Source organism: Sorex araneus, chromosome 8 (genome assembly GCF_027595985.1).
Source record: "Sorex araneus isolate mSorAra2 chromosome 8, mSorAra2.pri, whole genome shotgun sequence".
In the NCBI taxonomy this organism is placed as follows: Eukaryota; Metazoa; Chordata; class Mammalia; order Eulipotyphla; family Soricidae; genus Sorex; species Sorex araneus.
In genome coordinates this window covers 950,481-964,555 of record NC_073309.1, presented here as the reverse complement: position 1 = coordinate 964,555, position 14,075 = coordinate 950,481, and the positions used below count along the sequence as shown (strand labels likewise).

The 14,075-nt window shown below is 66.8% G+C and overlaps 2 protein-coding genes across 2 annotated transcripts; both read left to right on the top strand.

Moving 5' to 3' along the window:
• The first annotated feature begins 2,841 nt into the window (after positions 1-2,841).
• FOXC2 (forkhead box C2) lies at positions 2,842-4,578 on the top strand. Its single transcript, XM_055146208.1, has one exon. The coding sequence runs from the start codon at positions 2,842-2,844 to the stop codon at positions 4,249-4,251; it is 1,410 nt and encodes a 469-aa protein (XP_055002183.1). The 3' UTR covers positions 4,252-4,578.
• A 7,174-nt stretch (positions 4,579-11,752) lies between these two features.
• Positions 11,753-13,355, top strand: FOXL1 (forkhead box L1). The gene has a single exon (XM_055146215.1). The coding sequence runs from the start codon at positions 11,779-11,781 to the stop codon at positions 12,721-12,723; it is 945 nt and encodes a 314-aa protein (XP_055002190.1). The 5' UTR covers positions 11,753-11,778; the 3' UTR covers positions 12,724-13,355.
• Positions 13,356-14,075: the final 720 nt, after the last annotated feature.

Sequence of the window (14,075 nt, the reverse complement as noted above, 5' to 3'; positions counted from 1 at the left end):
GATGGCCGGGGACTCTCGGGCAGCAACACCTGTGTGCCGCAAAGATGATTTAGAGGACCAGGCCAGACATCGAGGGCCAGCCGAGGGGCGCCAGCTCTGGGAGACTGGGGCGCCTGCCGTATTCGCCCTCCCTCTCCCTGGGCCCAGAGAGCACGTCGGAGAGACGCGGGCCGAGTGGAGGACCCACCGCCTGCTATGTGGGGCACCTCTGGGGCTCTGGGCGCGGAGGGGGCCACGCGCCCTGGAAACCAGAAATGCCCAGACTTCAGCGCCCCAACTAACGTGCTCGCTAAGAGGAGCCAGGGAATTTCCAAGGGATGATTCCGCGCTCCCTGTTCGGCTTCAAAGACATTTCAGTGTGCCAACGGATTGTTCTCGACACGTCGCGGGAGGCGCGGGAACGTGCACGTGCGTGTGCGCGCGCGGTGCTTGGTGCTTAACGGACTCGCGCACGGGTCATCTGCGGTCCCGCCTGCAATGCCGAGCGTCGCCACGGGGTGGCAGCACCTCCACTGCCACCGGACGGCCGGGACGCTCGCCTCTGCGGGAGGTAGTTCCCCTGCCTGCCTCACGGTGGCGCCAGCACCCAGGGGCTGCCGCGCCGCCTCCAGGTGCCCAAACCGCGCACCTGGGCCGAGCGCGGGGCGCCGCGCGGTGACCCGCCGCCCCCCGGCCCGTCTCTCCGCGCCTCCGGGGCCAGGCCCGCTGCGGGCCCCCGGCGGGCTCGGAAGGCGCGGCTGCGGCGGGGCCGGCTGCTGGACGCCGGTTTAACCCCGGAACGGACACCGGCCCGGGCGCCGGGCCTGTCGCCTCCCCGGCCCGGCCGTCGGCGCGCGCGGCCCACGCGGCAGCTCCCGCGGTCTGCGGTGGTGCTTCGGGGTCTGCCTGTGTAGCCGTAACGCCCTTTTCTGTCTTTCCCTTCTTCTGTTTTATACGTGTATAAACACACCTCGTTAAAGCAAGGTAAAGGCCCGCGCGCCTCCTCCCCGCGCGCCTCCTCCCCGCGCGCCTCCCCCCCCCCGCGCGCCTGCCGCTGCCAGTGCCCGCTGCGCGCGGGGCCTCGCGCCGGAGGAAGGCGCCCGGGGCTCACGTTCGCGGTGGAATATTATTCTAGGGCCGACGCGAAAACACTGGCGGTATTAAAAACAATAACGCCGCGCGGGGGCGGGGGCGGGGGCGGGAGGGCGCGGGCCGGCACCTGGGCGCGGGGGACGGGCGCTCCGTTCCGCGGCCTCGCCAGCCGCGCCGCCACGGCCGCGTCCCGGGTGGGAAGCAGAATTCGAAGGACACGGAGCCTGGTTTGTGCCCGACGTTCGCGTTTCCATTTCCCGAGATGATTCTACGCGCGCGGAACGTCCGGGAAAGTAACAACCACGGGGGACGGAGCCGGGAGACGGCGGGCAGCGCCGGCGCTGCATGCACACTGCCCACCCGGGTTCTACTCCCAGGAACCCGCAGGGTCCCTTGAGCCCCGCCAAGCAGTGACCCCGAGCACTGAGCCAGGAGTACGGCCTGCGCACCAGTGTGGCCCAAAGAACAGAAAGGAAAAAGAAAAACGAAGGGGCGCCCCCATGCCATCCCCTCCCGGCCCCCCAGACCTGGGGGCCTTTAAGCTCTGCCAAGCCCCTTCCCGGGAATCCGGACGCGCCCCGCAAGGGCAGGGCGGGCCCCCAGGCCCGACTGAAGCCTCTTCCAGGGCCCCCCAATGCTTCGGAGCCCCTCTAACGGGGAGCCCCGCTCCAGGGGCAGCGAGGGGCTGTGGGCAGGGGCTCGATTCTCCGCAAACGAACTCGCGGAGCCTGGACGCCGGGGGGAGGCTGGCACGGGCGCGGGGTGCGCTCGGTGGGCGCCGCCGCATTGTTCCCGGCTCCGGGGCCCGGCTGGGGGGCGTCGCTGCGGGGCAGGCCGGGCGCGGCGCGGGGGACTGTCCCCGGAGCCCCCGACCCCGCGGTGGGCGGTGCCGCATGCTCGGGAGCGCCGAGACGAATTCTCAGGACGGGGGTCCTAGCCCCTCGCGGCCCCGTCTCGGCTCTTCGGCCCGACCCTGAGGAGTCCCCGTGGCCTAGGACGGATCAGCTCCATCTAGGGGTGCCCGGCGCGCCCGCTCAGACGCCGCCGCACCTGGCCCGAAGTCGGGACCCTGTCACTCACCTCTTCACCCCTAAAGCCGGCGGCCCGGGTCTCCCTGCCCGGGGTCCTCGGGGCGCGGTCCGGGACCCGGGCGTCCCACGAGCAGCGCAACGGGGCTCTGCATCTGCGAAGAAGCGTCTTTATTGTTCCCGGAGCGCCTGGGCCCATTCTCCAAAATGGGACGCTAAAATAAAATTTTATAAGCTGCCCCCCCCACGCCCCCCAATCTTTTCAAGTTAGGACCGCGGGCTGCCGACGGGTGGGTTCGGGGTAGCCGGGCTGGGTCTTAGAGCCGCCGGATTCCGGCGCTCCTCGCCGCGATTGGCGCCGCGTCCCCGCAGCTGCGCGCGGATTGGCGCGAAGTTCCCGGAGGGGGCGGGGCGGCAGGAAACTAAAAACTCGCCTCGGCGAGAACTTGGGAAACTTTTCCCAATCCCTAAAAGGGACTTTGCCTCTTTTTCCGGGCTCGGCCGGGCCAGCGCCGGACCCCGGCTCGCTGACCCTCCTGGCGCCGACCGCGGGGCCCGCGTCCGCCCGTGCGCGCGGCCAGCCTCCGGGCCCCGGCAGCGGACGGACGCGCGGACGGGCGGACGGACGGGCCGGCGCCGCGCTCGCCCGGGGCGCGCCCTCCGGGATGCCGATGCGCCCGGGGCGCTGAGCGGCGGCGCCCCCGTCCCCGCGCCCGCGCGCCCTCGCCGCCCCGGCCGCAGCATGCAGGCGCGCTACTCCGTGCCCGACCCCGGCGCCCTGGGGGTGGTGCCCTACCTGGGCGAGCAGAGCTACTACCGCGCGGCGGGCGGCTACGGCGGCATGGGCAGCCCGGTGAGCGTGTACCCCGAGCAGTACGGCGCGGGCCGCGCCTACGCGCCCTACCACCCGCACCAGCCCGCCGCGCCCAAGGACCTGGTGAAGCCGCCCTACAGCTACATCGCGCTCATCACCATGGCCATCCAGAACGCGCCCGACAAGAAGATCACCCTGAACGGCATCTACCAGTTCATCATGGAGCGCTTCCCCTTCTACCGGGACAACAAGCAGGGCTGGCAGAACAGCATCCGCCACAACCTGTCGCTCAACGAGTGCTTCGTCAAGGTGCCGCGCGACGACAAGAAGCCGGGCAAGGGCAGCTACTGGACGCTCGACCCGGACTCCTACAACATGTTCGAGAACGGCAGCTTCCTGCGACGGCGGCGCCGCTTCAAGAAGAAGGACGTGCCCAAGGAGAAGGAGGAGCGCGCGCGCGCCCGGGAGCCGCCCGCCGCCGCGGCCAAGGGCGCCCCGGCCGGGCCCCCCGCGGCAGACGCGCCCCCGGAGGCCGACGAGAAGGTGGTGGTCAAGAGCGAGGCGGCGTCGCCCGCGCTGCCGGTCATCACCAAGGTGGAGACGCTGAGCCCCGACGGCGCGCCGCGGGGCAGCCCGCGCAGCGCCGCGTCCACGCCCGCCGCCTCGCCCGCCGCCGCGCTGCCCGAGCCCCCGGGCGCGCCGCACGGGCCGCCGGGCTTCAGCGTGGACCACCTGGTGACGGCGCGCGCGTCGCCGCTGGCGCTGCCCTACGCCGCCGCGCCGCCCGCCTACGGGCCGCCGTGCGCGCAGGGCCCCGAGCCCGCCGCCTACCAGTGCAGCGTGCGCGCGCTCAGCCTCTACACCGGCGCCGAGCGGCCCGCGCACATGTGCCTGGCGCCCGCCGCGCTCGACGACTCGCTCGCGGACCCCCCCGGCGGCCCCGCGTCGCCCCTGAGCGCCCTCGGCCTCGCGGCGGGCCAGGAGGGCGCGCTGGCCGCCGGCCACCACGCCGCGCCCCACGGCCACCACCCCGCGCCCGCGCCGCCGCCGCCCGCGCCCGGCCCGCAGCCCCCCGGCGCCCCGCCGCCCGCGCAGGCGGCCTCCTGGTACCTCAACCACGGGCCCGACCTGGGCGCGCTGCCCGGCCACGCGTTCGGCGCGCAGCAGCAGACGTTCCCGGGCGTGCGGGAGATGTTCGGCGCGCACCGGCTCAGCGTGGACGCCCCGAGCCTGGCGGAGCCCGCGGGCGGCGGCGGCGGCTGTCAGCTGCCCTACCGCGCCGCGCCCGCGCTCTACCGCCACGCCGCACCCTACTCCTACGACTGCCCCAAGTACTGACCCCGGCTCCCCGCGCCCACCCGCCGGCCCACCCCGGGGCGCCGCGCGACCCACCCTGACCGTGGGCGACGAAACGGCAGGCCCAGCCGCGCAGCCGCCCGCGCAGCGCGGGGGTCCCAGCAGAAGCCCGGGCCCGAGCCCCCCTCGGAATCTCTCGCGCCGGACCGACGTGCGGCCCCGTGGTCCGGCGACGGCGTGGCTGGCCCGTTCAGAGCCATTAATATAATATTTAAAGTTGAGTCCACTGGATCGCGCTGCATCTCCCCGGGCCGTTTCTCCCTGCCTGTTGGAAAACCCGAGACGCCTACAGCGTCGGTGTCCCCCCCACCCCCCGCCCCTTAATGATTGTTTCCCCTGGCAGGTCAGTTACAAACCGAGGAAATAATTTATTTTTGTTGTTGTTGTTGGATAAAGAAGTCACGTATCTGCTACTTTTGATTTACAAAGTGTGCCGGTCTTGTATGTAGCGTTCCTAAAAGAAAAAAAAAAACTGACAACTTTTAACCTCACCTGTTCGCCTCATGGGGTGGTCAGTATACGCCCCTTCAAATAAACCGCATTGTTTTTCCGCCTAAACATCCAGGAGCTGTTTATTTCCTTGCACTTCTGAAAAACAAGGCGTGTTTGCAGAGTCACCTGTTGCGGTTATTTTCCTGACCCAGGTGGGCGCGCGCACACCACCAAGGCGGAGAGTCCTGTGTGCAGAGCTGCGGGCCTTGCTGGCTCGCTCTCTGCCGCAGTGGACTGCAGCGCCCGAGGGGCTGTGCAGAATGTCCTTTAGCTTTCGTGTATTTTGTTAAACCCAGGCAAACCTGCCAGTGGTGCAAACAAACAGGGCCGTTTCCCTGGTGTCAGCCCGGCTGGCCGATGGGGCAGAGCCGGGGTGCAGTGTCCAGCTGGGCTCTGCTCTCCTGCTTTTCTGAAAATGCGGGCTTCCTGCCCTGGCGCCAGCGCGGCCTGGGCTGGTGGGAGCACAGAGCCGCTCTCCAGAGCAAGGCTGGGCAGGGGGGTTCAGGCCCCGTATCCATTTCTATCTTGATTTCCCCATTGCGGTGAAAATATTAACCCATCGTGACCTTTTGAGAATTATTTGCATTTGGCCAGGGCGGGTGGAGTGTTTGCCTTGCATATGGCTGACCAGGGGTTCCATCCCCGGCATCCCGTTTGGTCCCCCTGAGCACCACCGGGAGTGATTTCTGAGTGCAGAGCCAGGAGTAATCCGAGGGTTGCAGGGTGTGACCCAAAAACTGAAATAGAATTTTGCAAAGCTTTCCCTGTTTTACACTTAAGGGCTCCGTCTGAAAACAAGAAGAGAATGTTTTCAGTGTTGCTGTCTTACCTTTGAATTTTCCGAGAGCAATACAACCTTTGTAAAAGGTGTCAGGGCGCTTTTTCACCTCCCTGCAGCTCCCGCTGTGCTGTGTGTGTGAATCGTGGGGCCCAAAACTTTCCCACGGGCTGGGCTATGCAAGGAGGACCCTGGGTGTCTGGCCTTGAGCTGGGCTGGACATCTTGAAGGCTGCTCGGTTTCCCCAAAGGCCGTCCTGCTTGGGAGAGGCAGGTAACCCCCCCCAACACACACACACACACACACACACACACACACAGTGTTGCCTTGGCCACTTACTCGCACCCTCTCTGCCTCCCATGTGGCACAGGGGCTCCCAGGGTTGAGGCTGGGCTCCCCAGCCTGTGTCCCAGAGCCCTGCAGCCTGGGCCCCTCCAGGCACCGTGTCACCTCTGGGGCTTTCCGCACCCTGGACCCCTGTGGGGGCTCTGCAGGGAGCCCCTGGCAACAGGACCTGCAGCTGCGGTTTCGCTCCTGCTCAGGCTGCTCTGGCCCAGGAAGCAGCTCTGCTCTTCACACACACACACACACACAAAACACACACACAAACAACACACACCCGCCACTGGGAGCTGCCCCTCTTCACATGCACACACAACACACACACACAAAACACACACACAAACAACACACACCCGCCGCTGGGAGCTGCCCCTCTTCACACGCACACACACAACACACACACACCCGCCGCTGGGAGCTGCCTCTCTTCACACACACACCCACACACACACACACACCCGCCGCTGGGAGCCGCCCCTCTTCACACGCACACACAACACACACACACCCGCCGCTGGGAGCTGCCTCTCTTCACACACACACCCACACACACACACCCGCCGCTGGGAGCTGCCCCTCTTCACACGCATACACAACACACACACACACACCTGCCGCTGGGAGCTACCCCTCTTCACACACACACACACAAACACACACAACACACACCCGCCGCTGGGAGCTGCCCCTCTTCACACACACACACACAACACACACCCGCCGCTGGGAGCTGCCCCTCTTTACACACACACACACACACACACACCCGCCGCTGGGAGCTGCCCCTCTTCACACACAACACACACACACACACAAACACCCGCCGCTGGGAGCTGCCCCTCTTTACACAGACACACACACACACACACACACACCCGCCGCTGGGAGCTGCCCCTCTTCACACACAACACACACACACACACAAACACCCGCCGCTGGGAGCTGCCCCTCTTTACACACACACACACACACACAACACACACCCGCCGCTGGGAGCTGCCCCTCACAGACCAGAGGGTCTGGATGCAGGGGTGAGATCCGGACCCCCTGCCGGGACCAGCAGGCCTTCTGGTCTGGAGGTCACTTGGCAGAGTCCACACTGTGACCCCGAGGACGGCTCCGTGGGAGTCCAGCGCTAGGCGTCTCCTTGCCCCACGGCGGGGATTGTACCGGCCCAGCCTCTGGAGGGGGCAGGCGGGCACCCACACCCTCTGCTCCCTCCGAGCCCCTGGGCGGGGTCTCTGGGGGGTGGGGGTCCCTGCAGCAGGCGCCCCAGCCTCCCAGCGGGAGACCCCAGCCCCCCTCTCCCCCAGTGTGGCTGAGTGCAGGGGCCTTTGCCCACCGCCCGCCCCTTTTACTTCTGGGTTTCCAGGACGAGAAGAGGTGCCAGGATGCCCACCAGGCCAGCATGCCGGGAGGGTGCCAGTGCTCCTGCTCCCTCTCCCCCCTCCCCGTCCCACACCGCTCAGCCAAAGCAGGAGGACAGCTTCCCGGACGGGCTGGGCTGGCCGCCTGGTGTCCAGGCCTGAGCAGGAAGTGCCTTGCCGATCCAGGCCGCTGTCCCTGGGGCCAGCCTTGCCAGGGTCCAGCAGGCCTCGCCGGGAGCCTTCCCCAGCTGTGCCCCCGCCACCAGCCGCTGCCCAGTCCTGCCCATGTGCATCTGTGAATGGCGAATGACCAGGTCAGCCCAGACAGGCGGGCCAACTCCTTCCTGGGCACAGCGGGAGACGCACGTGTGTGCCCGTACGTGCGTGTGCACTCTCCTCTGTCGCCCTCACAGGAAGCTCAGCCCGGGAGAAGACGAGGGGTCCTGGGAACGTGGGCTCTTGACCCATAAATCTTTCGGGGCCCATGTCCTCCCCTCACCCCAAGACTGCCTCGGGTCACGCTGGGTCTGGGAAAGGCTTGTGTGTGTGCGAGGCCAGAGAGCGCGTCCCCCCCCAGCCTGAGTGCCCCCTGCTCATGAGCCAGGGCTGAGATGGGACAGGAGGTGGTTTGGGGGTCTGGGGCTCCTGGAGGTGACCTGCAGAGCCTGTGGGGGCAGGACTGGGGGGAAGAAGTGGCCCTTCTGTCCCGCGTCCTCTCAGACCTGGCGCTGGATATCCCCTGGGGGGGCAGCTTGCAGGGGTGATGGGGGGCAGCTCGCAGGGGTGATGGGGAGGCCCCGCTGTGGGGATGCTGGGGGGCTCCCGGATCCCCCCCCCCCGCCCCAGCAGCGCGGCCAGGGAGCAGGAGGGCACGGTGGGAGGGTGAGGGGAGCGGGCGCGCGCTGCGCCCACTGTCCACCCTGGCAGACGTCACAGAGCCCGGAGAGGCCCCGCTGACCCCGGCAGCAGCGCTCGGCCCTCCCCCTTCCCAGAAGCCCCCGCGGCGCCCGCTCCGTTATTTTCACAGCCGGCCTCCACCTCAGGCAGGCGGCGGGCGGGGGCGTCACTCGCGGGAGGGGGCCGGAGGGGCGGGCAGGCAGCCCGGCTGCAGCTCCAGGGGCAGCCCCGCGAGGGGGCCCAGCCGGCCGCTCCGCCCCGCCCTGTCCCTGCGGGCAGGCTTGTCCTCCCCGGGCCCAGCACTTGGCACCCCCGGCCCAAAGGACTTGGGAGGGGCACTGGGTGCGGAGGGGTCTCTGGGACCCTCAGGGCCCCTTACCTTCCAGCCCTGCGCCCATCGCTCCAGACCCTCTCTCTGGTCAGACCAGCTGACCCTCCTGCTAGCCCCGACTCAGTTTCCCATCTAGGTACTAGCTCCTCTTTGTTTTCCTTTTGGGTCACACCCTGCGATGCCCAGGGGTTACTCCTGGCTTTGCGCTCCGGAGATCCTCCTGCGGTGCGGGGGGCCCTATGGGATGCTGGCGTGCAAGGCAGGCGCCCTCCCCGCTGTGCTGTGGCTCAGCCCCTAGCTCCTTTTCTTGGACGAGGTCCAGGCCCAGCCTCAGTGTTCTCGTCTGTGAAAGAGGCACACCAAGCACCCTCTGTCCAGAGTGCGTGCCCTTCCTGGGCCACAGGGAGGACCCCAGGGTCCCGAGCACAAGCAGCTTTGATGTCACAAGGCAGAGCCCAGAGCTGGCGCTGGCACCACCCTCTTCCGCAGTCCCCTCGGCAGAGCCGCTCCCGCCCTGCCTTACTCGAACCCCCGCTCATCAGGCACAGACCCCCCACACACACACTAATAGTCACACGCACACAGATACTAACAGTCACACGCACAGATACATATGCTCAGGCTAACAGTCACATACTGCCACACACAACACACACACGGACATTCAGAGTAACATGACACTCACACACTAATATACTCACATACTTGCACACAAGTATACCCACCCACACCCACACATACACACATATACCCACACATACACACATATACACCAAACATATGTACCATACACTTACACCCTCCTACATATATAACACACCCTCACACTGACATGCTTTCACATGTACACCCCCCATACTTGTATACATATATACCCCCTTACACAATACACACACATACACATAATACACACTTAGACACACTCACTCTTTTTTATTTTTGTTCTTTTTTTCTACACATTCACTCTTTTTTTAAATTAATTTATTCTTTTATTGAATCACCATGTGGAAAGTTACAAAGCTTTCAGGTTTAAGTCTCAGTTATACAATGCTCGAACACCCATCCCTTTACCAGTACATATTCCACAACCAAGAATCACAGTATACCTCCCCCCACCTCCCCAGACCCCCATGTGTAACTGGTAAATTTCACTTTACTTTCACTTTACTTTGATTACATTCAATATTTCAACAAAAAACTCACTATTATTGATTTGGAGTTTCTCCCCCTAAAGTCGACCTGCTGAAAAGAAAGCATTTGGTAATTTGTTTTCCATTGCTGAGAATGAAGAGATAGGAGGTCGAGAGGCCACACTAGCAGCCTACACATTCACTCTCACAGTGAACCCACACGCACACGCCCACACCCACACATACTCCCAGTGACACACATACATTCACACTCAGACCTCATTCCTAAACCTACACCCAAGGACACACACACACACACACACACACACACAGACACACACACACACAGAGTGATTGTCCTTTACTGGCTGCCTGCTTTTCTGTTTCATATAATGATTAAATGTGAAACCGCCTGTGAGGGTTGCTGGGGGGCTCCCGGGGCCCCGCGCTCCCCTGCGGGAGCAGGTGACCCTTGGGGGGGGCCGCTGGGGGGCCGCCCGCACCTGCCCGCGGGGCGCACGCTCGCGCCGTCCCGCCCGACGAGCCTCCGCACGGGGGCGCCGAGGCGCGCCGCCGCCGGCCGCTGCGTGCGCCCCGGAAGCCGCGCGGGGTCCCGGCCCGCGCCCCCCAGCTCGGCTGCGGACGCCCCCGCGTACCGGCGGCCTAGTGCCAGGCGCGGGGTGGGGGGGCGGAGCGCGGGCTCCGGAGCCGGGACAGGGGAAGGCGCCAGGCAGGGCGCGCCCCGCGCGGGTCCGACCTGCCGGCGGCCTCCCCCCGCGGTCTGTTAGGGACCCCCAGCGCCGGAACGACCCTCCGCGGGGTCTCCGCTCTTCCCTGGCCACCAGGGCTGGGCGGGGAGTGGGGCCCCGTGGGTGCCTAGGCCCTGGGGAATCCCGCGCGCCCGTGTCCCCCTCCCGGCTCGCTTAGGTCCACTCGGTGACCCCGCTCTTGGACGCTCCACCCCGCCCCGTGAGTGCCCGCTGAGGAACCACCGGGCAGACACCTTCAACTGGGAGTCGCCCAGGGCTTTGGCACAGACCCTAATTGGGTTGAGTGTCAAATGAGAGTAGGGGGTGCTGGCGTGCACCCCAGGGTGAGGGGGGCCGGGGAGCGCGCTGGTTTCCCAAATGTTTACTGTAATCCTGGGCAGCTGCGTGCACTTGTAAAGTTGTTATAACCCCTCCCTGTTATAAACAGGAAAGCGCAGGATATAAAGCAAGGGCCCCCGCGTCCCCAAATACCAGCTCTCCGCCACAGCTGCTGAACCCCCCTTTTATGGTGCGACTGCTCCGCGCATGCACCCCCAGCCCGGGTTTCCCCTGAACCCAGATCCGTGGGTTCTCCAGATCCGTGTGCTCTTAAACCCTCTCTTGCCCGGCTGTGAACCCCAAGTGCGCTCTGGCTCCCAGCCCTCTGCTGCTCGCGCGCTCTCCCCTCCCGGGGGTCCCTTCAGGCGGAGCCGTGGCCCCTCTCAGGGATTCCGGGTCCTCAGAGACTCCCGCGGTGCCTGGACCCCGAGTGTCTTCAATGCCCACCCCCACGCGGAAGTTTCCAAGGCCCCAGAAGGCGTGTAAGAGGGGCTTGGAAGGACCTCTCCAAAGAAGGAAGTGGGGGCCCGGGGTTAGGGGTCCCCCCAGGCTCCCTCACTGTCCCCAACGCTCGCTCCTGGCCAGGCAGGCCCCGCGGGGAGCCGCCAAGGTCCACTTCCTGCCTCTGACTGAGCGGACAGCGTCAAGGGTGGACGTGGTATTTCAAACATCAGATCAGCGCGTTTATATATTGGGTGCCCGGAAATTTTTCCAAATAAACACAGCTTGATTCAACTTGGGTGGGCGGACTTATCAACAGACTAATTCTATAAACAAATGAAGGAATAGCCCCGAAACCGATTGGCTGGTATCGGAGAGACGCGTGGAGGGCGAGCTTGGAGTTTTTCGGCAATGAAATTTTAATTAATGTGGGTGGGCTGAGAACACAACGGCTGTTTATCATAGACAATTTATTTTCCAGCACTAAGTCAACATAAAATAGCAAACTTACAACGATTATTTAACATTGGGACGCGATGCAGGAGGGCCAGAAGGCGGCGGGGCCGCGCGGCGGGGCGCAGCGGGCGGCTGCGGCGGGGCGAGCGGCGCGGGGCGCGGGCGCGGAGCGCGGCCGCGGCTCGCCATGAGCCACCTCTTCGCGCCGCGGCTGCCCGCGCTGGCCGCCGCGCCCGTGCTGTACCTGTGCGGCGCCGAGGGCGCGGGGCTGCCGCTGGCGCTGGCGCCGGGCCGCGCCGAGCCGCCGCAGAAGCCGCCCTACAGCTACATCGCGCTCATCGCCATGGCCATCCAGGACGCGCCCGAGCGGCGCCTGACGCTCAGCGGCATCTACCGCTTCATCATGGAGCGCTTCCCCTTCTACCACGACAACCGCCAGGGCTGGCAGAACAGCATCCGCCACAACCTGTCGCTCAACGAGTGCTTCGTCAAGGTGCCGCGCGAGAAGGGCCGGCCGGGCAAGGGCAGCTACTGGACGCTCGACCCCCGCTGCCTGGACATGTTCGAGAACGGCAACTACCGGCGGCGGAAGAGGAAGCCCAAGGCGGCCGCCGGGGCCCCCGACGCCAAGCGCGCGCGCACGGCGCACACCGGGGGCGCGGAGGCGCCGGCGGCGGCGGGGGGCGCGGGGCGGCGCCCGGGGGCCGCGACCCCCGGGCTCCCCGCGCCTCTGGGAGCCGCTTCCTCCGCGCCGCCGCCCCGGCCGGAGGGCCGCGCCGAGCGGGGCGCGGGCGCCGTGGCCGCGCGCCCGGGGTCCCCGCCGCGCCCCGCCCCCGGCAGCTCCCCGAAGAGCGCGGGCCGGGCCCCGAGCTTCAGCATCGACAGCATCCTGGCGGGCCCGCGGGGCCAGGCGCCGGCGGCGGGGGGCCCGCTCCCCGGGGGCACCAAGCCGGGGCCCAGCGGCGGCTGCCTGGGCGCGTCGCTCCTGGCCACCGCCTCCGGCCTGCGGGCGCCTTTCAACGCGTCCCTGTTGTTCGACCCGCACGTGCAGGGCGGCTTCTGCCAGCTGGGCGTCCCCTTCCTCTCCTGCTTCCCGCGGCCGCTCCCGGACGCCCTGTTCCACCTCCAGTAGAGCGCGGCGGGCCTCCCCGTGCGCGCCCGGCGCTTCCCCGGAGTCCGCAGAAGGAGCCGCGGCTGTGCGAAGAGTGACCTTCCCTGTGGGTGTGGCCGACGCCCGCGTCGAGGTGGGCCCCTCGTGGGGAGCCCTCGGCCACCCTCAGGTCTCCGGGACGGCGGAGATCCTGGCAGCCCAGCGCCGCCCCCGGGCTGTCCTCCCCCAGGCCAGGGCCCGGGGCGGACGCGGCTCTCCGGAGGCGCCTCTCCGTTCTCGCCACGTCTGACCTGCTCAGCGCCCTGGGCCCCGCCGCGGTCCAGGCCTTTCTGCGGCTGCCTGTTTGCGGCCGAGGGCAGCTGCGGGGACCTTTTCAGGGCCTTTGGAGACCCGGGGAGGATTTACCCGAGGAAGCCGAGGAACCGCTTTTGCGGAAAGCGGCTGCGTGGTTTCGGTTCCTTTCTGCGCGGTAGCCGCAACCTGGCTGGGCTCTGGCCAAGCCGGGTCCGCGCCGGGGTTGCCCAGCGCCCTGGCTCCGGCACTGGCTGCCCGTCATCCTCTCCCCGGGCGCGGGCCCCAGGAAGTCTGCGCATCAGTTCCCACTGGAGGGTGCCGGCCTCCCAAAGCCGGAACTAGGGCAGCGTTCAGAGAGAAATGGCTTATATGGGGGGCGGAGGGGGGGACTGCTGGGGAGCTGTCTTGGGGGCTGGCAGAGGGGAGCCGGGGTGCAGGGGGATGCTTGTCTTGCATGTGACCGACCCAGGTTGGACCCTGAGCACCATGGGGAGTGGTCCGGAGCCCAGGAACCGGCTGGAGGAGCCTCTCTGGCGCCAAGCGCTCGGAGCTCAGAGACTTGGGGAGCAGGCCCCCCCACACTCTCTCCTGCCTCCCAGCCCGGGTCCAGGCCCAGCAGACGACCCTGTGTGAGGGACTGGTGGTTTTCACGCCAGGCTCAGGAGACGAGACTCCCTGCCCTCTTGTGACGTCTGCCACTGGGGTATCTCGGGGTGTCGCAGGTGTGGGGGGCTCCGAGCGAGGGTCACGCAGTCCTAAGCCAGGGAGAGCTTTTGGGGAGGGGGGCCTCCTGCACACCTGACGCTCGGGTTTCATTCTAGAGCCGCACACTTTCACGTGTCCACGGCCACGGTCTGTCCGGCCGGGGGAGCAGACTGGCTTTAAGGGGTTCTTTGCTGTGGTTGCGTGGGGGACGCGGGGGCCCCATCCCTAAACTTCAGCCTCTGTGAATAAAGTCTCATTAACCTCTCAGTGGCTGGCTCATGGCTGGGGGGTCAGTGAACCACGGTGGGAAGGAGGAGCAGGACGGTGGGGCCCCTAGCAGCCAGGGCTTCTGAGGGTCCCCAGAGTGCAGAGGA